This window comes from Anabrus simplex, chromosome 1 (genome assembly GCF_040414725.1).
Source record: "Anabrus simplex isolate iqAnaSimp1 chromosome 1, ASM4041472v1, whole genome shotgun sequence".
NCBI lineage: Eukaryota > Metazoa > Arthropoda > Insecta > Orthoptera > Tettigoniidae > Anabrus > Anabrus simplex.
Window position 1 is genome coordinate 1,083,143,677 of NC_090265.1, and position 24,167 is coordinate 1,083,167,843.

Genomic DNA, 24,167 nt, shown 5'->3' on the forward strand with positions numbered 1-24,167 from the left:
GTCGAAGATGAAATTGTGAGTTGTGAGGTACGTGCACAAAAAATGCAAGGGCGGAATTGCCATACCGTGGTGCAATAAACGCGTTCGTTGACCTTCAAAGTCTGCAATTAGGCCTATACATCGCTAGCTGCTGAAATTGGCCAAACCTGGCAACAAGACGTGCGTGTAGCGGCCGTCAGTTATTTCTGACACTCGGTGAAAGTAACAGTTTTATAGTAAGCAAGAATATTTTCCTGATGGATTGTCGTATTGTAGAGACAAATGGAGTAGATATTGCCAGCAAATTTTCAACGGGTTCTCTTCGATATTATGGTGCCAATTTTTAGTTAATGGTTATTAAACCCGTTGAAATAAAGAATAATTCTACAGCCGCAAAAAATTACAGCATTACTAAAGCAATGTTTGTGGTCTAAAAATAGTCTAAAAATGCGTACTGTATAAGAAAGGCCTTCATATGATTTTACAAAGCATTTTTAAGCCTGATTTAAATTTTTTTTGAAGCAAAAAGTGGGGGTCATCTTGGATTCAGAGAAATACAGTAATATAATTTTTTCAGTATGAAATTAAACATACACTTTCACATAGTGTTGGATTTCGAAAAAGAAGTAAGCCGTAGTGTGGATATTATCTGCAAAAACGCAAGCTTTGAACAAACTGATTGCCGTGTCATACTGGTTTTAATGTGTATGCGGGTTTTCCCGACTTTTAGAAAAAATTGGATATAACGACAATCCGCTACAGCGAGTAAATTTTTCGCTGTTTGAATTCTTGCTATAACGGACTTCTACTTTATTAAACTGTGATCAAAGAAATCCGAGCAGTAATGATTTCTCTGAAACAGATCTGAAAAGAATGTCAGCAGATCTGCCAACAATTGCGGATTTTCTGTAAATGGTACGAATTTCATGATAATATTACGGTATTATTTTTAAGGGTGTATTTATTATGGAAAATCAATATTTTTTTTAACTTTCCACATGAAAAATTACAAATATTTAATCCTAAGTGAAGTGCCAGGTGATATTGTTACATCAAGATTTGCATCTGTGCATGCCCATCATACCTCACTTTGGTCACCATTGTGTTTTTTTTTTTTTTGCTAGGGGCTTTACGTCGCACCGACACAGATAGGTCTTATGGCGACGATGGGATAGGAAAGGCCTAGGAGTTGGAAGGAATCGGCCGTGGCCTTAATTAAGGTACAGCCCCAGCATTTGCCTGGTGTGAAAATGGGAAACCACGGAAAACCATCTTCAGGGCACCATTGATTTTGCCTTTTGTGGCTTCGCATTGTGATGCCATATCCATTTAGTCAGTGATCACACGTGGTTCTTGTCCCAGCTTTCTTATTCCAATTATTTAGTGGTTAAGGAGTGTTTCAGTGCTGCAGAAATGATGCAGGCCTATGATTCCAGCAACAGGACAGGAAATAAAAATACACTGTAAGTCCACTATACCGAGTATGGCATATAGTGAGAGCTCCATTATAATGACATCTTTTTTCTGCCCTTCAGAAGTCCCTATATTAAGTTGTGTATTATTATTTGGTAAGAGTGAGAACCCTAACACAGAGGCATCCGTTATTATGAATGATTGACTTACTTACTTGACTTATTTCCTGTTGCTCCTCCTGGAGCATAGGGCTCCATTATTACGAATGATTGACTTACTGACTTATTTCCCGTTGTAGGGCTTCCGTGAAACACTTTCATCTGTTCCTATTGTTGGCTAACCTCTTCACTTCATTCCAAGTTTTACCCACTGTTAGACATTTCTCTTCGATTGTCCTTTTCCAGGTCTTCTTCGGACGTCCGCGCTTTCTAGTGCCTTGGGGGTTCCAGTCGAGTGCTGTCTTTTCAATGGCTCCAGCGGGCTTCCTTAAAGTATGTCCTATCCAACGCCATTTTCTCTCCCTTATCTGCATTTCACTTGGCTGCTGGTTAGTTTCTTCCCATAGATCTTCATTTGAAATAATATGCGGCCATCTTCTGTTGATGATACGTCTTAGACAGCGATTCACGAAAGCTTGCAGTTGTTTAGTCATCTTCTGGGTAACTTTCACGTTTCACAGCTGTAAAGCAGAATGGACTTAACATTTGTATTACGAATGATTAAGCTTGTGTAATTTTTGCCATTATCAATATTTGTGCATTCTAGCGATTATATTGAATGTGATCGATCATCTTCGGTATAGATTTTTCGCTATGTGCACTAGCACATGTGCACTCTTGTTGACATTTGAATTCTAAGGCGATATCAGAATCGATTAGTAATACTCGTTGACTGGTGTTCTATAATCACAATTCGAAATGAAAGAGAACATGTTTTCATAATAAATGTATAAATAACATGGCCGAGATGTTGATTCCCGAAAGGAACCTGAAGTATTTGTCCCGAATTAGTAAATTTGTAATACCAGTATAGTTGGTCCGTTATTGGAAATGATAAATTTTCCAGCTAACTCATTCCTGCTTGCTGTTGATATATCTTCATTTCTGCTCGTTACATCGGTTTAGGTAATCAAATGATACCATTGAAACACCATCTTCTTCACACACATCCATTTATTACGAGCTGTTGACTACAACTAAGCATCACACACATCAAGCAGTTCAGAGATTCAAAGAACAAAAGCAAACAAAGATAAACCACTCCACTCAATTATCTGAGCTACCGATCCATAACCTCAGTGTTGTTTTCCTTAAGATACGTCATGTAAATATCTTGTATATTGTATTTTCATGAGAAAACCACAACATTCTAAGACTCCCCCTTTTCTCAAAAATAAAATACTACACTTCAATAAATTTTCCTCTCATTGCAAACCTATAAGCTTATACAAACTACAAACTCTTAAGCTTGTTGCCAGATAAATTCTTTCTGAACAAGTCTGCAGCATTTCTCTCTGATGCTACATATACAAACTCAATGAACCCCTTTTCTACTAGCTCTCTACATACATGGTACATGATGTCGATATGTTTTTACCTTTCACTCACAATATCGTTTTTACTCAATTTAATTGCTGCTGCATTGTCAGAAAAAACTTTACAAGGTATATCCATAAATCTTTCCAGCCCTAGCTCTGATGGCAAATCTTTCATCCAAGTTACTTCTCGAGATACCTCTGCCATTGCCATGTATTCAGCATCCATGGTAGATTTAGTACCATGATACTGCTCCCCCTGCCACTGTGGCCCACTCACTGATCTTCTAGACTCAGTATCTCCTCCCCAATCTGCATCAGAGAACACAAGTTTAAATCTCTACTACCACATAGATATCTCATGATATGCATCACTGCTTTCTAATCTTTAATCTTAGGTTTTTGACAATTTTCACTAACTTTACTTACCGCAAATGCAATGTCAGGTCTAGTATTATTTGACACATATAGTAAACTTCCTACTGCACTGTGATAAATGGTACAATCAAATTCCTGCTCGTCATTTTCAGCAGCTGAATACCTGCTTGGTAAAGTAGTCTTACTCGATTTACAGACACTCATGGAAAAATCAGCAAGTAATTTGTCCATGTACAAACTTTGACTCAACATAACCCCTTTTTTTGTCTATTCTAAGTTTATTGACAGTAAGTTTGTTGCTTTCCCTAGATCTTTAATCTCTAACTCATCTGCCAACCTCATTTTAACCAACTTAACAACCTCTTTGTCACCTATTACTAGTATGTTGTCGACATACACTGACTGACAGAGCAAATGCAACACCAAGAAGGAGTGGTTCGAAAGGGATGAAAGTTGGGGGAAAAGCAGAGACGGCATGGACGAATAATTGATGTTTATTTCAAACCGATATGCAGGTTACACAATGCGCACGGCATCGACTCAGTAGGATGCAGGACCACCGCGAGCGGCGATGCACGCAGAAACACGTCGAGGTACAGAGTCAATAAGAGTGCGGATGGTGTCCTGAGGGATGGTTCTCCATTCTCTGTCAACCATTTGCCACAGTTGGTCGTCCGTACGAGGCTGGGGCAGAGTTTGCAAACGGCGTCCAATGAGATCCCACACGTGTTCGATTGGTGAGAGATCTGGAGAGTACGCTGGCCACGGAAGCATCTGTACACCTCGTAGAGCCTGTTGGGAGATGCGAGCAGTGTGTGGGCGGGCATTATCCTGCTGAAACAGAGCATTGGGCAGCCCCTGAAGGTACGGGAGTGCCACTGGCCGCAGCACATGCTGCACGTAGCGGTGGGCATTTAACGTGCCTTGAATACGCACTAGAGGTGACGTGGAATCATACGCAATAGCACCCCAATCCATGATGTCGCGTTGTCTAGCGGTAGGGCGCTCCACAGTTACTGCCAGATTTGACCTTTCTCCACGCCGACGCCACACTCGTCTGCGGTGACTATCAGTGACAGAACAGAAGCGTGACTCATCGGAGAACACGACGTTCCGCCATTCCCTCATCCAAGTCGCTCTAGCCCGGCACCATGCCAGGCGTGCACGTCTATGCTGTGGAGTCAATGGTAGTCTTCTGAGCGGACGCCGGGAGTGCAGGCCTCCCTCAACCAATCGACGGGAAATTGTTCTGGTCGATATTGGAACAGCCAGGGTGTCTTGCACATGCTGAAGAATGGCGGTTGATGTGGCGTGCGGGGCTGCCACCGCTTGGCGGCGGATGCGCCGATCCTCGCGTGCTGACGTCACTCGGGCTGCGCCTGGACCCCTCGCACGTGCCACATGTCCCTGCGCCAACCATCTTCGCCACAGGCGCTGCACCGTGGACACATCCCTGTGGGTATCAGCTGCGATTTGACGAAGCGACCAACCTGCCCTTCTCAGCCCGATCACCATACCCCTCGTAAAGTCGTCTGTCTGGTGGAAATGCCTCCGTTGACGGCGGCCTGGCATTCTTAGCTATACACGTGTCCTGTGGCACATGACAACACGTTCTACAATGACTGTCGGCTGAGAAATCACGGTACGAATTGGGCCATTCGCCAACGCTGTGTCCCATTTATCGTTCGCTACGTGCGCAGCACAGCGGCGCATTTCACATCATGAGCATACCTCAGTGATGTCAGTCTACCCTGCAATTGGCATAAATTCTGACCACTCCTTCTTGGTGTTGCATTTGCTCTGTCAGTCAGTGTACAAGCCAATGATACAACACTCCTTTACATACACACATGGTTCTTTTACACATCTCGTAAAATCTAGTCTTCTAATTATAGCATCAACACAAGCATTCCGGTTTTTACTCGAATTAGGTAGTCCATAGATGCTTTTCTTCAATATACATACATAGTTTTGGACATCTTTTTCTACGAACAATTCTGGTTGTTCCATGTACACAGTACAATTGATTTCACTATTTAAGTAAGCACTAGTTACATCTAGATGTTCTACAGTCCAACCTTTACATACTGCAATACCTATTATAACACGACTGTGCTCTGGGATCTAACTTCCTGCTATCTGCCCTCACAGCTCACGCCTGACATCCAAATACTTTCAATCTACCTATTTCTTCCTGATCCAACTTCCTATTGAACCACAGTTCATACGGTATCTGAACATTTATTGCTGAGGATGGGCACCTATTTCTTAAGTACACTGATTCTCCCCAGAATTCCTTTGTTAACCCTGACTGGATCAATAGACATCTAACAGTATTAAACATTGTTCTATTCTGCCTCTCTTCTAATCCATTTTGTTGTGGAGTATACGGTACAGATCTCCTATGAGTAATACCACATTTTTGCAATTGTGCTTGAAACCCATGTACTCTATACCATTGTCAGATTGCACTATCTTAATTCCTACACCATGTAACGTTTCTGCCTTTGCCTGATACGTATTAAACACCACCAACACTTCATCCTTATTTTTCACACATACAGCCACATTAAATCTGGAGTATTCATCAATTATAGTTACAACATATTGAGATTTCCCACGTGATGGTGGACTAATTTTCCCAATTACATCAGTGTGCATAACATCAAGTGGTTTTTCTGCCTTACGCTCACAAGACTTAGGTACTCCCTTGTTGCCTGAATGCATACAGAACAAGTATTAATATCATTACTCCTTTTAAATTCTAACATAGGCAATTTAAAAACAAAGCTTCAGAATGAACATGTCCATATCTCTCATGCCACAACCTAACCTGTCCAACACTTTTAAATACTACGTTGTTATTACATTCTTGATCTATTATTTGATCATAGTCACCCACAGCTACATTATCATTCCTCCCCTCTATTTGTACTACATACACATCATTCCTCCTGTTTGCAACAAAAAATGTTTCATCTCCATTCTTATCTACAACCACTGCTTTCTCACCTGCAAATCCTACTTTGAAACCTTTGCTGGTTAACTTACCAACTGATATTAAATTTGCACCTAAGTTTGGTACATACAGCACATCCGTAAATGTAATTGTCCAGCCTGTTGACATATTTACTTTGACCTTACCTATACCTCTAATAGCCAGCTTACTGTTATCTCCCATTTCTACATTCCCGGTTACATTTGTTAACATGTTTAAAAACATCTCCTTTGTTGGACACATATGATGGGACGCACCTGAATCGAACAGCCAGTCTTTAATTTTCTCAGTTCCTACAGAAACTACCATGCTCATTGCTTTATCTACTACATGTATAATTTCTGAGCTTACCACTTTTCCACTCACATTCACTGATTTACTCTCCTGTGATGATTCGTCACTCTTCATTGTTGGACATACTTTTGAATAATATCCTGACTTACCACAATTGAAGCACTTTTGGGTACTGCAACAATATTTAGATACATGTCCCTGTTTACCGCAATTGTAACAACTATATTTTCCTCATCCCATGTCTTCTTTCTTGATATCTCGCTTCTGTTGAACAACCATGGCTTGAGCTTCATCCTCCTCACGTTTTTCAGTGTCGTAAGCCTTTCCTCCATTTTGCTGCAGTTTCCTTCTGCTTTCGTCTGTGAGTAATCTCGCCTTCACCTTCGAGATGGTCATTTTCACCAAATCAGCTTCCAAGGAAGGTACACAAGCTGCATATTCCTCTGTAAGATTTCTGATGATCATTACTGCAACTCGTTGATCTGTGAACTCATATCCGGCTTTACTCGTTCTCCTCCACAGTTGATTTATTTTTGCAAAGTATTCTTGAACACTCATGTCCCTGGGTTTCACAAAATGAGTTAACTGTTTCAGGGTCATAGCACCATTCACTAGCCCTCCATCATTGTACAACTCGTCCAGTTTTTCCCATGCCTTTTTTGCTGATTCAATATCTGCAATGTCACTTTCAAAATCTTCTCCCACATATTTGAAAATAACCGCTAGCGCGATCACATTGTTTCGCGCTTGTCGTCTCATTTCTGTCTTGAGGCAGTTGACAACCTGGCGTATCCTCATATCCTATTACTGATTCCCATACATCTTTCAACAACAGCTCTTGTTTCACCTTTAATGCCCACGAAAAATAGTTCTCCACTGTAAGCTTGGCGACATTTCTATTTACTGTTTCTTCACCGGTCCACGAGGTTGCCATTTTTCCCGTCCGACGTTAACTATCGTCACTCCATTTCCACTTATATTTTCCGAAATTTACTGCGGCGTTTTGGCGCTCTGGAGCTCTGGGCCCATAACCTGTTGATATATCTTCATTTCTGCTCGTTACACCGGTTTAGGTAATAAAATTATACCATTGAAACACCAGCTTCTTCATACACATCCATTTATTACGAGCTGTTGACTATAACTATGCATCACACACATCAAGCAGTTCAAACGTTCAAAGAACAAAGGCAAACAAAGATAAACCACTCCACTCAATTATCTAAGCTACCGACACATAACCTCAATGTTGTTTTCCTTAAGATATGTACAAGATATTTACATGACATTTATGAGAAAACCACAACATTCCAACACTTGCCAGCATTTCCTCCCAGTATACTGAGTTGGGCTCATCAGTTGATATATAGCACACCTACCAAGACGCATGGCTAGTGCATACCATGGAGGCCATTGTGTAGGCTACTTGGAGCCACTGGCAGTGCCAATGCACTATGAGAGACTTTGTCTCATTTTCAAAAATTGATGCTTGAAGCCTGAGGCATCAATTGGCACTGCTCATAGCTCCAAGTAGCCTACGCAGTGGCCTCCATGGTATGCACTAGCCATGCAACTTGGTATATTTGCTATTTACCAACTAATGTGCCCAACTTGGCACACTGGGGCGAAATACTGACAACCAGGAATGAGTTTGCTGGAAAATTTATAATGTCCAATAACGGATCAACTATGTTGGTATTAGCAGTAGTTAACTCGTTAGAAATAAAGGCTGAAGTAAATGATTGCTTAATTTTAATTAATTAAATTACATTTTGAAATTAAGCAAGAATGTGGTACACCTCGAGATATGGCGTAGAGAAGATAACTGATTTTGGAGATTAGTTTATTCAGTAAAACCTCGTTAGGCATTTCTGCAGGGGACAAGGAAAGATAATGTGTTCAGGAAGAAAACGTACTGTTGAATACATTAATAAAACCTACCCAATACGAATATATAAGCACTGGATATATTTTTTCCGACATGCGTGCATTTTGCATCGTGTTTTGTGTATAGATGAGAATAATTCAAGAACGAGGCATGTGCCTGCAAGCACGAATTTCCTGTTCTGCCCAGGGAGGTCATCTCTTATCTGCTACATAAAAACATTGACTCACACTTCGCAGTGTCCAGCGTCTTCCCTGATCTTCTCAGATAATTATGTAAACACTGTTATGATTATGCACGAATCTATCTGAATTTTTCACTTAGTTGGTTCATATATTGCATAGCTACAACTGATGTTGCTTGCACATACCAAATCACAGCATTAATAAGAACAAAAGTCTGCAATATTACTGGCTAAATCTTTTGCAAGCGTTATTTTTTAGCATGCTACAATAACCCGGATTATTGCCTTAAAAAACTTGGTGACGAAGTTGGAGATAGGTTCAAAATTTATATTATATCAGATCTCAAGCACTATTAGTTCATGGGTAAGGGTAAGTATTTTGACGTGGGTGCCACTGCTTCTATGTGTTTGGGTTTCTAGCAAAATAATTACTTTCAGTCATGATAAAGCATGCCAAATCTATGGTGAAACATAATTTATATAGACATTTCATGTTCCTGTAGGCCTATTTTGATTTGCGTCGGTTTTTTGCATTTCACTGATGTCTCATTATCCTCGATATAACTCTTGTCCGTAAAGAAATCAATTGTTTTTATCTCTTAGCATACTCAGGATTTTATACATTTTTTCCGCCCTTTGCATTTTGGCCATCTGCGGATCATGCTGCTTGTGTTCTAGCTGTGTTTTTGTCGTCGTCTGTCCCTTTTGGCGTACTGGATTGTGTTTTTAGCGGCTTCTTGAGCCTTCCTGTTGGCCCAGTGTTCCTTAATTTTTTTGCTGAATTCTTTCCTGCGCTCCTCTGACCAATTTCTGGCTCCTTTGTGGCTAGCTGATGTAAGGGATGTTAGGAAAGGTTTAGTTTTGACCATTAAACGGTATGCATTCCTGTCAGTTATGGCGGCTTGATTAATATTAAGCTCTGCAAGATCTTTGTTCACTTGCTTGGTCCAGGGTGCCTTTGTTATCAACCTTGAAGATCTTATTGCATAATCTACTAGGATCCATTCTGTGTAGGTGTCCATAGAAAGTCAGACGTTTTCTTCTGATGGCATCTATGAGGTTTTCTTGATGCTGGTAGAGCTCATTGTTGGTTTTGTACCATCACCTTCCATCTGGTAGGATCCTTGGCCCTATTATGCTTCTCAGGAATTTTCGTTCTTGCACTTCCAGGGCTCTCAGTAGGGTCTTTTTAGTTAGGGATAGGCATTCTGCTGCGAAGAGGACTGATGGTCTGACTACTGCATTATAGTGTCTCAGTTTTACATTCTTTGACAAATGCTTTGCGGCATACAATTTTCTGCAGGCACGGTAGGCCTTGTCTAATTTGATTTTCCTTTGTTCAAGAGCCATCGTTTCACTTAGGTCCTCCGATACCCACTCTCCAAGTTACTTCACATTTTTAGCTCTCTTGATATGCTTTGAATCACTGACTCCCATTGTTGTAGGGGCATCTTTGATGTTGGTGATAAACTCGGTCTTTCCAATGTTGATCAAGAGACCCGCTTTAGCTGCTATAGAGTGCAGTGTTTGAAGCTGCATAGTGGCTTCATGCATGTCGTTTGCTAATAAAGTAAGGTCATCAGCAAAGGCCAGGCATGGAATCCTCAAATTGTATACTTTAAACCCCATCCTTAATCTGGTGTTCTCAGGTAATGATCTGGTTCATTCTCTTATGATCTTTTCCAGGACACAGTTAAATTATATGCATGAGATACCATCGCCTTGCCTCACCCCTGTTTTGATTATGAAGCTCTCTGATAATTGACCTCTAAACTTTGGAAGTGGTGTTGTGCAGAGTGGCTTGCACCAACCTATTAATTTTTTCGTTTAGTCCCAGTTCTCTTAAGCTGTTGAGTGTGATTCTATCCACGAAGTCAAATACTCGGGAATATCGCTCACTGATCGGTACCTAATTTAAAGGCCCGAATATACTCATTTCTTGTTGTTTTTCAGTATTTCCGCCAGATATTTATAAAATTACTTCAGGTTCCTATTTTTGCCAAAAGATGTCTGTGACTCAGGCAGCTCGTTTTCGCGGCCTTTCCGTATATATTGCTATCTAAGTGTACTTTGTCTCCTGGGTGAAAATGCTAGAGGGAAGAAGGCACAAAGGGGATCGAGGTACATCTGTAAGGAGTGCGATGAAGCATTGTGTGTTGATCCTTGTTTTAGGGGATTTCACATAGCCACAAACATGAACAATGTCTTTCTTGTACAGTATTGAGTGTCATGTTATCTTACTTGCCATCTGTTTAGTGCTGTATTATTTATCTTATATGTAAGTTAAAAGAACAACCTATAAAAATATCATGAGTATACTCGGGATTTTAAAACAGGAACTTTTCAGCGGCTTATATTTCATTGTTAAGTTGACAACATTTACTTTCATTGTTACCTCTGTCACTGTTTTTCAATAACGAATTTTAACAATAAAATATTAGGTAAAAAAGAATGACAATTTTGTAAATAATTGCTATGTTAAGAGATTAGTCTCTTCAGCGTCATATTTATTATATATTAGATTGGCCTACATGATATTATACTTTATTTAAGTAGATATACAGTGTGTTTATTTTTAATATATTTCATTCAGGTTGTTTAATGAAATGAAATGATGTAAAAATTCATCATATACCGTATATAATTATTATATATTTTGTGATGCAGCATAAGTAATGCAATTTTGTAGACATTGTAGCTATACTTATTTTAAAACTCCTCTTGAGATGTGAATAATAATAATAATAATAATAATAATAATAATAATAATAATAATATAATAATGATGATGTATGGAGGCATGTATTATCGGCACACTTTATCTTGATGCATTTGTGTACGGGGGTGAGGAGTAAGGAGGGAGCTGTCCCGGTTCCGATAGTGCTGCCAACTGAATGAAAATGAAATCTGAATTGAATCGAGAATATAATCGATCGATATGAAGTTTCTAAACCGTTATTATCTTAAGCTAATAACTGTGTCACATACAAATTGTATAACATTATATAACATTTCTCGATGCAAATCTTGTTCCTAACATGAATTGTATAGTTTAGCTTTGCTGTGTAAACAACAACAGTACTAGTACGTAAAGTGTACGCCAGATGTCTCAGTACGATGCTTAAGCGATTCATAGTTTTTGTTTCAAAGGTTGCCAGTACGAATCTTGAAGATTGCCGAGGTCGACCGATTCAGCACTAGAGTGTAAATGCACCAAGATAAAGTGTGCCGATAATAGGTTTACTTAGGCTTGCAAACTGAATGATGGAGGCATAACAGTGTATAATGGAGGTTATGAACAGATGAATTCTCTTTTCATTACTGCTGTATAGATTAAAGAATGAGACAGATCCAAAATGTCCAATGTAACCTTACATTGGTGAAAAAGTAAAAATGATTGTATTTTTGAACCCTGGGCACTAAAGAACCACTTTATTGAGTTGACAGTTCATTATGCAAAGGTGTTCCAATAAATAATACCAGACCTCTTATATCTGATAATGGAGCAATATGACTGATGTGGGTTGCAGTGAGTGGAAGCAAAGGTCTACATGTTCAGACCTGAGAGGAAATTCGGCTGAAGTAGGGACTGTTACATACGTCAGACGTAGGTGGTGGAATGTAAAGGTGGTCATCATCATCATACCTATGTATGCATTTTCTGCTTCTTACAGGACACATTGAATATTATTAGATTTTTCTGTTTTATGTTTGTTTTAGTAACATGGAAAACTGTAGGTAAGTAGTGTAGCATCTTAAATACAGAAATTATAGAATGCAGAAATAAACTGTTGATGTGCATTGGATGTTTTAATAAAATTTATAAATAATAAAATGTAACTTATTGTGTTCAAAATACACATATCTGTTGTATAAAAATAAATGAGTGAAATAATGGATGTAAATATTTTAGGGAATTTTAAGGTCAGTGAAAAAAATAGACAGTTGGGTTCAAATAGAGAACAGTATTATTTTACAATTTTATATGGAATGCCTTTATTAAACAAATAAATATATTAATTTATTGTTTGTCTAAATATCAACTTATACTCATGCAAAGCTACCTTTACCAACATGTAGAAAGGGATGTTAACACATTATTCTGTGCAACGCAAGGCACGGTTGACTCCTGGACTTCCATGATTATTGTCGCTAAACCGAACGTTGGTCGATCGGCCTGCTGAGGAATGTCAGAACTTGACATGACCTGCAGCTGCCAATCTCATTATTTCGAAGTAATATTCTTTCGCTATCCACTGGCAGCCCGCAGAACTACTCCATTAGCACGAGCCATATGTGCCTAATGACGCACACCAGTGAAGTATGGTATGAAACATTGGTGACTCGTGACGCACTTGCGCTTAATGCCAACAGAGCAACATTAACAGCAAATATATTAACGATGTTTTTTGATACCTTTTGTGGCTTTTACAAAGAATTTGATTTAATGACAATTTGCTATAGCGAATTAATGTTTCACTGCTTTGAATTCTTGCTAGAACAGACTTATACTGTATTAATATTTAACAAAGCTTTTTTTTTTTAACTTATCAAATTTCCCTTCTTAAAATTAGGTTGTAGGGATTATTCATGTACATATACAGTAATACCATTCCAATTTTTAACATTTCTGTTCCATTCAGCGATTGTTTACATAACTCGAAAGTCACAATTGCTTGAATTTGCAAAACCTGGACAACCCGGGCGCAATCATCGGTAAAAGAGCTAGATATTATTACTGTATATTGAAGTTATTGTATGTGTGTGTATATTGATATTATTTCATGTAATGTGCCTCTAAGTCTAGCCATCTGGGAAATTTTTCAAAGCAGTACATAGACAATATTCAACTTGCAGTTATTCAAGACTTTGGATTATGTACTTAGAGGAGTTTAAATTGTGATCAAATCCAAAGATTTTCACATCTAATTGCTGTTATGTTCGTTTCACAGGTGAAGGTGCAGCAACCAAGAAGAAACTCACCCTGCCATTTGAAGAGTACAAGAAGATCTCCAATATGCTGGTGGTGAAAATGCGTAATGAAGAAATGTGGGCTGAGGTTGAAAGTAAGTACAGTTGCCTTGCTCAAGGTATTGGGTAAAATTGGAATTTTAATGTGTGTCTATAAAAACAAAAGTATGTATGTTTGTTCATTATACAGTTCTACAAGCCTTCACTGATCAGTACCAAAATTTACACCAAGGAGCATAAGGCAGTTATATTGTCAATTTCATTTTTTAACTCCAGTAATGGTATGAAAGAAGAAAACTAATAAGCAGAATGCAATTTAAAATTAATACTACAAATGAAAAACATAATAATATAGGCTATAGATCAGCCATAGAAAATTACTAAACAAGTTAGAAAAAGAACACAAACAAAAACACCTATGAGTACATAGGATTCCAGCAAAAAGGAATTTAATAGTGATTATGATTTAGTAAAACATTGCCTTTATTTGCTTATGGAACAATCTAGTGCCAGTGAATAAATCAGCTTCAACACCAATTTAATTATAAACTGATAATGTTTTAACTAGTGGTGAATTAGAGTGCTGAACTCTTCTAGATCTTGGGATGTGAAATAGTATACTTGCCATCATGATTTTATTTGTAGTACATGAAAAGGGATTAAAGTAATTCTAGACAGCTCATTTTTCCATTCACAATTTTCCTCAATATTTGTAATGAAATTATTCTCCTGTTTTTTCAAAGATATGTAATTGAACAAATTTCTTAAAAACTGGGTCGAAATGTCAAATGGACAGATTACATTAAAAGTTTTATGACCGAGCTCAATAGCTGCAGTCGCTTAAGTGCGGCCAGTATCCAGTATTCGGGAGATAGTAGGTTCGAACCCCACTGTCGGCAGCCCTGAAGATGGTTTTCCGTGGTTTCCCATTTTCACACCAGGCAAATGCTGGGGCTGTACCTTAATTAAGGCCACGACCGCTTCCTTCCCACTCCTAGCCCTCCCCTGTTCCATCGTCGCCATAAGACCTATCTGTGTCGGTGCGACGTAAAGCAAAAAAAATTATGTTACAAATATCTTACAAATTCAGTTTGTACAGTCTCAGTGTGACGTTTTGGTCCTTATAAAGTGGGTCCCAGTTTACCGATGAATATTCTAATTTACTTCATACTAAACTTACATAACACCTTTACAATCACTTGGAGTTTCTAATAATAAAACCAAGCATCTTGTTAGACAGTTTTATTACTTTTGCAATATGGCTATTAAAAGTTAATTTGCTGTCAAAAATAATTCCTAAATCGTTAATAGACAGTACAATTTCAAGTGTTGTTTCACCAATACAGTATGTTGGATTTGTATATTCCTTTTTGCTGGTAAATACCAGAACTTCACATTTCGTAACATTTAGGAATAATTTATTGCTATCACACCATAATATAATAACAGGCGTGCGAACTCCTCCGATTTAAGCAGGAGACTACCGATTTTTCATTGTTTTTCCCAATCACCGAGACCGATCCCCCGATTTTCAGAGCAGTTTCAGTAATTTTCGTATTATTCTAAACTCCTGCGTGTTTCCTCGTTCTATTGATATATGACTGAGTATGGCTGGTCGATAGTAGTTTTAATAATCACAACCAGATGGCAGTATGCGGCACGGTGGCCAGCCATGTGCTCCTCTTTGGTCTATAATACAGTCAAATACTCAAATAGCTTAATAATAGGAAATGGAAGTCGCAAGCCAGTAACCTAACCTCAGAAGTAGCACACCATAGACGTCTAACCAGGGCAGGACCGGCATAAGTGCTTGTTCCATCACGTAGGAGTGTTTCTTGGTTGTATGTCTTAATATTTGTTTTGGGCAAAATGTAAAAATTAAATATGATGCAGTGGTTAAAAGCGCTTATAGGGAAGAGTTTCCGTGTTTCAGTGAATCCAGGAAGGGACCAATGTTCACATTCTGTGTAGGTGTGATTTTTCAGTTGCGCATGGCAGGAAGTGCGATATACTTAAAACATGTGCAAACAGAAAAACATAAGGAGAGTGTCGAATGTGTAGAAAAAAAAAAAAGGAAAAAAAATCAGAACTTTTCATGTAAAAACCAAGATGTAAATCCTGTGACGAATGCCGAGGCTTTATTCAGGTCATTTATCATAGAACATAACTTGCCTGTCAAATGTGCTGAGATGGGGCCTTTGTTTTGCAAAATGTTTCCCAATTCAAAAATAACTGGAACGAAAACAGTGGCTATCAGTACAGAAATGTGGATGGAAGAAAGAGCGAAAATTGTATCACATTTGCTGGTGAATGTACTTTTTGTTGCTACTGATGGTAGCAATAAAAGAGGCTTGAAAATATATCCTACGGTATTGTAACTTTTTTTTCCCTAGTTGCTTTACGTCACACCGACACAGATAGGTCTTATGGCGACAATGGGACAAGCAAGGGCTAGGAGTGGGAAGGAAGCAGCCATGACCTTAATTAAGGTACAGCCCCAGTATTTGCCTGGTGTGAAAATGGGAAACCACGGAAAACCACTTTCAGGGCTGCCGACAGTGGGGTTCGTACCTACTATCTCCCAAATACTGGATACTGGCCGTACTTAAGCGACTGCAACTATCGAGCTCGGTGTAACATATTTAGGCCTGAAAATGAAATTCAGAGTTGTTTATTCTCTGTGCCTAATTTAGAAGGGGATGCTACTGGAGCTAACTAAAATTGCTTATCTTTTGCTCTCTACTTTCCAGGAATTCCGCATTCCATTAAAAAAACTGTCTAGCTCTAGGTGCTGATAATGCTCCAGTAATGGTAGGATTAAAGAATGGTGTGGCAGGATGTTTGAAGTGGGAAAATAGTAACATGATCATCTTTGGCTGCTCTTGTCACTTAATTAATCTTGCTGCAGAGAAGGATGCAGCATGCTTGCCTGTAAATGTAGATGAAATTATATTTGATATATTTTATTACCTGGAAAGGAGTGTAGAGGAGAGGAAAGTTCAGAGAATTTCAGACTTTACGCAACACAGAGATCAGGAAAATTCTGAAGCATGCGTCTACTCGATGGTTATCACTAAGAAGGTGTTTGGATAGGATTTTGCTGCAGTGGGACCCTTTGGGTACTTAATTCAGGAGTGAAATTGTAAGAATTCTCAGATAGGAAATTTGAAGACTTGCAAAATTCTTAAGCACTGTCTTAAGTGCAGATGTGTCTTTTTCATCTGAAAAGGTGAAGCATTGTCATAACATTTCACCACACTCCTTACTTAATAAGGAAACCCAGTCATCAGTTTCACCCCAAAAAAATGAAACTACTGATGACACTAAGAGCGATGCTTTGTCATGTGAAGAACGACTGTTCGTGTTCCTTTCAATTTTGCCACAATCCTGTATTTGGAACTAGTGCTGTGGCCTAATTTAGTTCTATACCTCTTATCTTTAAATTGTTAGAAACTGAGCCTAATCATCGTAGTCTTGGTCTTCCTCTACTTCTCTTGCCCTCCATAACAGAGTTCATTATTCTCTTAGGTAACCTATCCTCCTCCATTCGCCTCACATGACCCCACCACCGAAGCCGGTTTATGCATACAGCTTCATCCATCGAGTTCATTCCTAACTTAGTCTTTATCTCTTCATTTCAAGTACCCTCTTGCCATTGTTCCCACCTGTTTGTACCAGCAATCATTCTCGCTACTTTCATGTCTATTACTTCTAACTTATGAATAAGATATCCTAAGTCCACCTAGCTTTTGCTCCCATAAAGCAAAGTTGGTATGAAAACAGACCAATGTAAAGATAGTTTCGTCCGGGAGCTGAATTCATTCTTACAGAATACTGTTGATCGCAACTGCGAGCTCAATGCATTAGCTTTACTATACATTGATTCAATGTCACTTAATTACCATCCTGGGAAACACACAACCTGAATACTTGAAATTATCTACCTGTTCCTGCTTTGTATCACCTATCTGACATTCAATTCTGTAAAATTTCAGTAGTAGTCTTCAAGAGGCTAATTTTCATACCATACTCATTGCACCTATTTTCAAGTTCCAAGACTGCAGGCTTTCGGCACAGTCTGCCATTAAGACCAAGTCGTCAGCATAGGCCAAACTGCTTACTACATATCCACCTAACTGAATCCCTCCCTGCCACTTTCTACCTTTCAGCAGATGATCCATGTAAACTACGAACAGCAAAGGTGAAAGATTACAGCCTTGTCTAATCCCTGTAAGTACCCTGAACCAAGAACTCATTCTACCATCAGTTCTCACTGAAGCCCAATTATCAGCATAAATACCTATGATTGATTTTAATAATCTACCTTTAATTTCATAGTCCCCCAGTACGGCGAACATCTTTTCCCTCGGTACCCTGTCATATGCTTTCTCTAGATCTACGAAACATAAACACAACTGTCTATTCCTCTCGTAGCATTTTTTAATTACCTGGCACATACTGAAAAAATCTCATCCTGACAGCCTCTGTGGTCTGAAACCACAATGGTTTTCGTCCAACTTCACTGAATAAAGTTTCTCAGATGGGCCAAATGGATCTTGTAGTTCATTGTTTCAATCCTAATACTTATGAGGTGTGCACTTCTTATTTTGATTCAGTGTTTCTTGGTCATTCTACCTCCTCAGATTTGTTAAATGTTTCTTTTGCAAGCACTGCAAGGACTCAATCTAAAAAACTTTTACAAATTTCAATTGATGGTCCGAATGTTAATAAAAAGTTCCTTCAGGATATCAGTAATTCATTAAATGATGATCCAGGTGCTCCTATTTTGGTGAACATTGGATCTTGTGGCTTGCATACTGTGCACAATTCGTATAAAATGGCAGTAAAAGAAACCCAGTGGAATATTGCTGAGTTTCTTCATGCTAGTCACTTCTTGTTTTGCTACGTTCCTGCAAGATATGCTGATTATACACATTATTCAGGTTCAAACATATGTCCTATTGAAATATGCTATAAGATGGCTTGAAAATTCAAGAGTCATTGAACATGCTGTAGATATCATATCCAATGTTGACAAATATGTGAAAAGAACAAACAGAAACAAGAGAATCCCAAACTGTAACAGCTTCAAAATGTATCAACTTCTCATAAAGATAAGCTTCTTAAGGCAAAGTTGTCATTTTTATTATCACTTGTTGGAGATTTGGAACCATTCCAATACAGTTTCAGACAGATCTTCCACTGACCCTGTAATAATTAAGAGGGGAATTCCTCAAGGCAGTATTATTGGACCTTTATGTTTTCTTATATGTGTCAATGATATTTGCCTGCTGTCATTTCTTGATGGATACAGTACTTTTGCATCCATCTCTTGGTACAGGCCAGAGTAAAGTGTAGCTTCCACCGAAGTCCCAGTCAACATCCATGGCTGTGACGATATGGGTAGTGCTGAGTAATGACATTCAGAGTATGACTAGTACATCTGAGTGTTGTGAAAGGTGCTGCTCACAGGGTCAGTCGTGCTGCAATAGTACTTTCTGACCCAGTGAGGAAAGCAATGGCAAACTACATCACTCCTCATCTTGCCTAGTACACTTCATTTTGGTGCGGCCATTGGTTTTGGGGTTTCCTTATAACCGCGTAACCTTTGGTGGTGCTATTTGAGGATCCAACCAGCCTCTGGGCTGTTGACCTAACAGACAGATCAATGATAAGTGTAAAGAAGTGGAATCAGAGATAAGGCTGTTTGCAGATAATGTTATTCTCTACAGAGTAATAAATAAGTTACAAGACTGTGAGCAACTGCAAAATGACCTCGATAATGTTGTGAGATGGACAGTAGGCAATGGTATGATGATAAACGGGGTTAAAAGTCAGCTTGTGAGTTTCACAAATAGAAAAAGTCCTCTCAGGTTTAATTACTGCGTTGATGGGGTGAAAGTTCCTTTTCGGGATCATTGTAAGTACCTAGGTGTTAAATTAAGGAAAGATCTTCATTGGGGTGATCACATAAATATGATTGTTAATAAAGGGTACAGATCTCTGCACATGGTTATGAGGGTGTTTAGGGGTTGTAATAAGGATGTAAAGGAGAGGGCTTAATAAGTTCTGGTAAGACCCCAACTAGAGTATGGTTCCAGTGTATGGGACCCTCACTAGCATTACTTGATTCAAGAACTGGGGAAAATCCAAAGAAAAGCTGCTTGATTTGTTCTGGGTGATTTCCGACAAAAGAATAGCGTTACAAAAATGTTGCAAATTTTGGGCTGGGAAGACTTGGGAGAAAGGAGACAACCTGCTTGACTAAGTGGTAAGTTCCAAGCTGTCAGTGGAAAGATGGCGTGGAATGACATCAGTAGACGAATAAGTTTGAGTGTTGTCTTTAAAAGTAGGAAAGATCACAATATGAAGATAAAGCTGGAATTCAAGGGGACAAATTGGGGAAAAATATTTGTTTATAGGTAGGGGAGTTAGGGTTTGGAATAACTTACCAAGGGAGATGTTCAATAAATTTCCAAATTTTTTTTGCGATCATTTAAGAAAAGGCTAGGAAAGAACAGATAGGGAATCTGCCACCTCGGCGACTGCGCTAATTATAGATCAGTAGTGATTGATTGATTGATTGATTGATTGATTGATCGATCGATCCTGTATGAATCTCTCATTGCAATAATGAAAAATGTCATGACATGGTTTGTTAAGTCTGAGTCACTGCAGTCTTCAGAGAATGTCCTCAAAATTAATTTAGACAGTAAAGAAAATCTGCCTGCATCTAAAATTGACATAGGTCATGCCGCTAGAGCAGCACTTTGTGGCACTCCTGGATTAAATGATAAGAGATATAGTGTTTTACACAGATTGTTTAAGATTGAATGGTAGCTTTGTGCAAGAAGTTACTGGAACTGTCACCGCTGGCATATAAACCGACTAAGGAATTTTCTTGTTTCGATCCAAGTGTAGCCTGGCAACCTCTAAGCAGCTAACGGCTAAGGATAGCTTTAACACGTTGAGTGCCAGACCGAATTTCATAGGATTGCCGCCTAGTGCCGTGAGCTAATAACATCGAGTTACTCCCTGGTGCCAAAACGTTCACAGGCTCAACCAAGCAAATGATCGCTGAAATGAGGATGTATTTATGATACATTAGGTCAACTTATTATGTATATTAGGTAAAATATTGTGACCCTATATGGGGTCGTATTGGTCATTACGAACTGTACACGTACACGCGCCCCCATATGGGGTCGTACTTATACAGTAGTTACTGTCCCGACGCTCGGTCATACTTACATTTTCCTTTGCAGGGACGCGTTATATGCTGTTAATTATGAGAGATGTGTTAGCTTGTTCATACTGGAGTCGTAAAAAAGTACGATACCCGATTTTAGGTCAGGAAATATTTGTAAATGACGATCTTCCGATTTTAGGTTAGGAAATTTTTGTATAAAATGTTGTTATTAAAGTAGTGAAAATCATGTAAATTTGGTTAATTAGGATGTAACAGAATAGTATTATAAGAAGAATTAGTAGTTACGGAATATTGAATAAGAATATAATTTCATTTGTATAACATTTAATTTGAGTAACAGAACCTAGCAGCGATGATTGTGCAACATTGGAAACCAGTGACTATATCATTGAAGACTGTCATAATTGTTGCAACAGCTGGCTTCGAAATTCGGAATAAAGTGGGGATTGTGTATGCTGAAGACTATAATTCATCAATATGGATGAACGTGCGAGATCGCTATTTGCTCTGTACTGGTTTCAAAATCACTGTAACTATATACTTCGTTTACATCATTGTCCGACTTGTTCGATATATCGTCCAGACTATCTGTACTAAGTACTTTACCCCTCGATTTACTCGTTACAACTTAAAAAACAAAAGGAAACTCACAGCACTAAACACTTACATAAACAATCCGTGCGCGAGATAGACAATGATTTTGTCACCCTACAAAGCACTCTTGACATACCCATATGGGGTCGCGTCAAAACAGGAATTGAGGAATGGAAGGTGTCACATACTTACTGCGCACTCAAATGGGTTCGCACAGTTCTCGATTTAGAACGAACGTACGACCCCATATGGGGACGTGAAGTTCAAAAACTTGACTACTCTCACGTACCCATATGGGGTCGCATGGCACTCAACGTGTTAAATGCCTTTGTTGAAAACAAATGGATCTCGGGTAAAGAAACCGATCATATACAAAGAGAGTTTGTGTTTGTGAGAATGGTAATTTCAAAGAAGTAGTGAATTATTTGTCTTCAAATGATGAGAGGTTAGAGCACTTTTGGCTCCGCTCATGCCAACAGTAAATTTGAAAACAGAAAAGGTTTTTCATTTCTGAACATACTAATATTGTTTCATGGAAATTTCGCTTGAATGTGGTTTTTCTGTTAATAATGAAATTACAGTAGAGAATATGCTACAAGAATCCCTTGTAGCACAAAGAATATATGATGCTATTTCAAACCTTGGTGGAATTTAAAAATTCAAAAAAATTCTCAAAATATGTGTTTCCATAAAAGCAACTCAACAACTTGTTAAATAAACATATTCATTCATTAGCTGAAGGTCTCACTGACTGAAACATGTACTAACATATGTACTATACGCGCACCTTTTCTTGAGCCCGATTTTTACGGGGTGAGGAGCAAGGAGGGAGTGCTGCCAGTTCCGGTTATACTGCCAACTGGATGGAAATGAAATCTGAATTGAATCGATAATATGATAGATCGATATGAATTTTCTAAACATTTATTATCTTACGTCAACAATTGTGTCACACATACATTATTTAACATGATATAACATTTCTCAATGCGAATCTTGTTACTAGCATGAATTATATAGTTTGGCTTTGCTGTGTAAACAACAACAGTACTAGTTTGCAAAGTGTACGCCAGATGTCGCACAGCGATGAATAAGCGATTCATAGTTTGTGTTTCAAAGGTTGCCGATATGGATGTCGAAGATAACTGAGATCTACCAATTCAGCACTAGGGAGCTCCGGGCTGTAGAAAAAGTGCGCGTATAGTATTTACACTCATGTTCATAAAAACCAGAACACCTTGAAAGACTAGAGTTAGGAAGTTCATATTCAGAGGGCATATGCATTGGTCTGTTCTGAAGATTTGATTAGCATTTGAACCATGTCGGCTCTCAGGTTCACGGTCCACATCGATATGTCGGCGCACCACCACCAACTGGTAAAATGTGCTTGCGGCTCTTGTAGCCGCTATTAACCGAAGATAGTGGATCGGTGTGACTTGAGCAGACATGCAGTATGCCTCTCAGATGTATTTGAGAACCATACCATCAAATGAGTGAGTTTGAAAGAGGGCGCATTATTGGCATGAGAGAACGTGAAGCATCCACCCGGGAAATTGCTGTTCGTGTGGGACGAATTGTGTCGGCAGTGCAACGGATGTGTACAGAATGGTTCACAGAAGGCCGTAGAACATGACAAGATGGGTCTGGTCGCACCAACCAGACCACCCCCGAGAAGATCGACACCTCATCCGAATGGCATTGCAGAACAGATCTGCGTCCTCCTCGGCTCTAGCGCAACAGTGGTACAGTGTAACACATCGTACGCTATTAGGAGTGACAGTCTGTCGCTGTTTATTACGGTCTGGGTTACCGGCGGGTTGTCCACTTCGCCTACCTTTGACTAATGTACATAAACATGTCAGACTGCAATGGTGTATGGAACGATGTCGGTGCGGACAGGAATGAGAGCAGATAGTGTTTTTGGATGAATCCAGGTTGTGTTGGTTCATAAATGATGGCCGCATTTTGATTCACCGCAGACAGGGGGAGAGGCATCACATTGACTGCATTCGCACAACGCATACAGCGCCAACTCAAGGCCTTACGGTGTGGGGTGCTATTGGGTACAACCCCAAATCACAGTTGGTGCATGTCCAGGGCACTGTGACCAGTTTGACCTACGTGAATGACATCCAGTGACCCGTAGCCATACCCTTTCTGCAAGACACCCCAGACACCATATTTCAGCAGGACAATGCCCGACCACATGTTGCTGCACGAACACGTGCCTTCTTGTTGTCAAAGGATGTCAGACTGTTGCCCTGGCCCGCCCAATCACCGGACTTGTTGCCAATCCAAAATGTGTGGGATATGGTGAAACGACGGGTGCGGCGCTGTGACCCATTGCCAACCACCAAAGATGAAATGTGGAACTAGGTGAATGCAGCACAGATGGCTATAAGCCAGGACGCCATTCGCGCCTTTTACGCGTCGATGTTATCACGCATGGAACAAGTTATCAGTGCCCATGGAGGACCCAGTGCCTACTAGGCAACAGGACACATGCTGAACCTAGGTGACTGAAATGCTAATCATTTCTGCAGAACATACTAATGAACATGTCCTGAGAATATGAACTTCCTATCTCCAGTCTTTCAAGATGTTGTGTTTTTTATGAACATGAGTGTATAGCTATAAGTATTAAACGGTGGAAATATAAGACATTCCGTTTAAAGGAATAGTTATTTTACTCAATGTCAGATCTCCACAATAAGTTCGAAAAGTTAC

At 39.3% G+C, this 24,167-nt stretch overlaps 1 protein-coding gene across 1 annotated transcript in view; it reads left to right on the forward strand.

Annotated features, from left to right (window-relative positions):
- Mcm6 (minichromosome maintenance 6) overlaps positions 1-24,167 on the forward strand; it is a 121,355-nt gene that overhangs the window by 91,027 nt on the left and 6,161 nt on the right. The window contains exon 13 of the mRNA XM_067137224.2: positions 13,618-13,731. Coding sequence (XP_066993325.2) covers positions 13,618-13,731 — 114 coding nt within the window. The remainder of the gene's footprint in view (positions 1-13,617; positions 13,732-24,167) is intronic.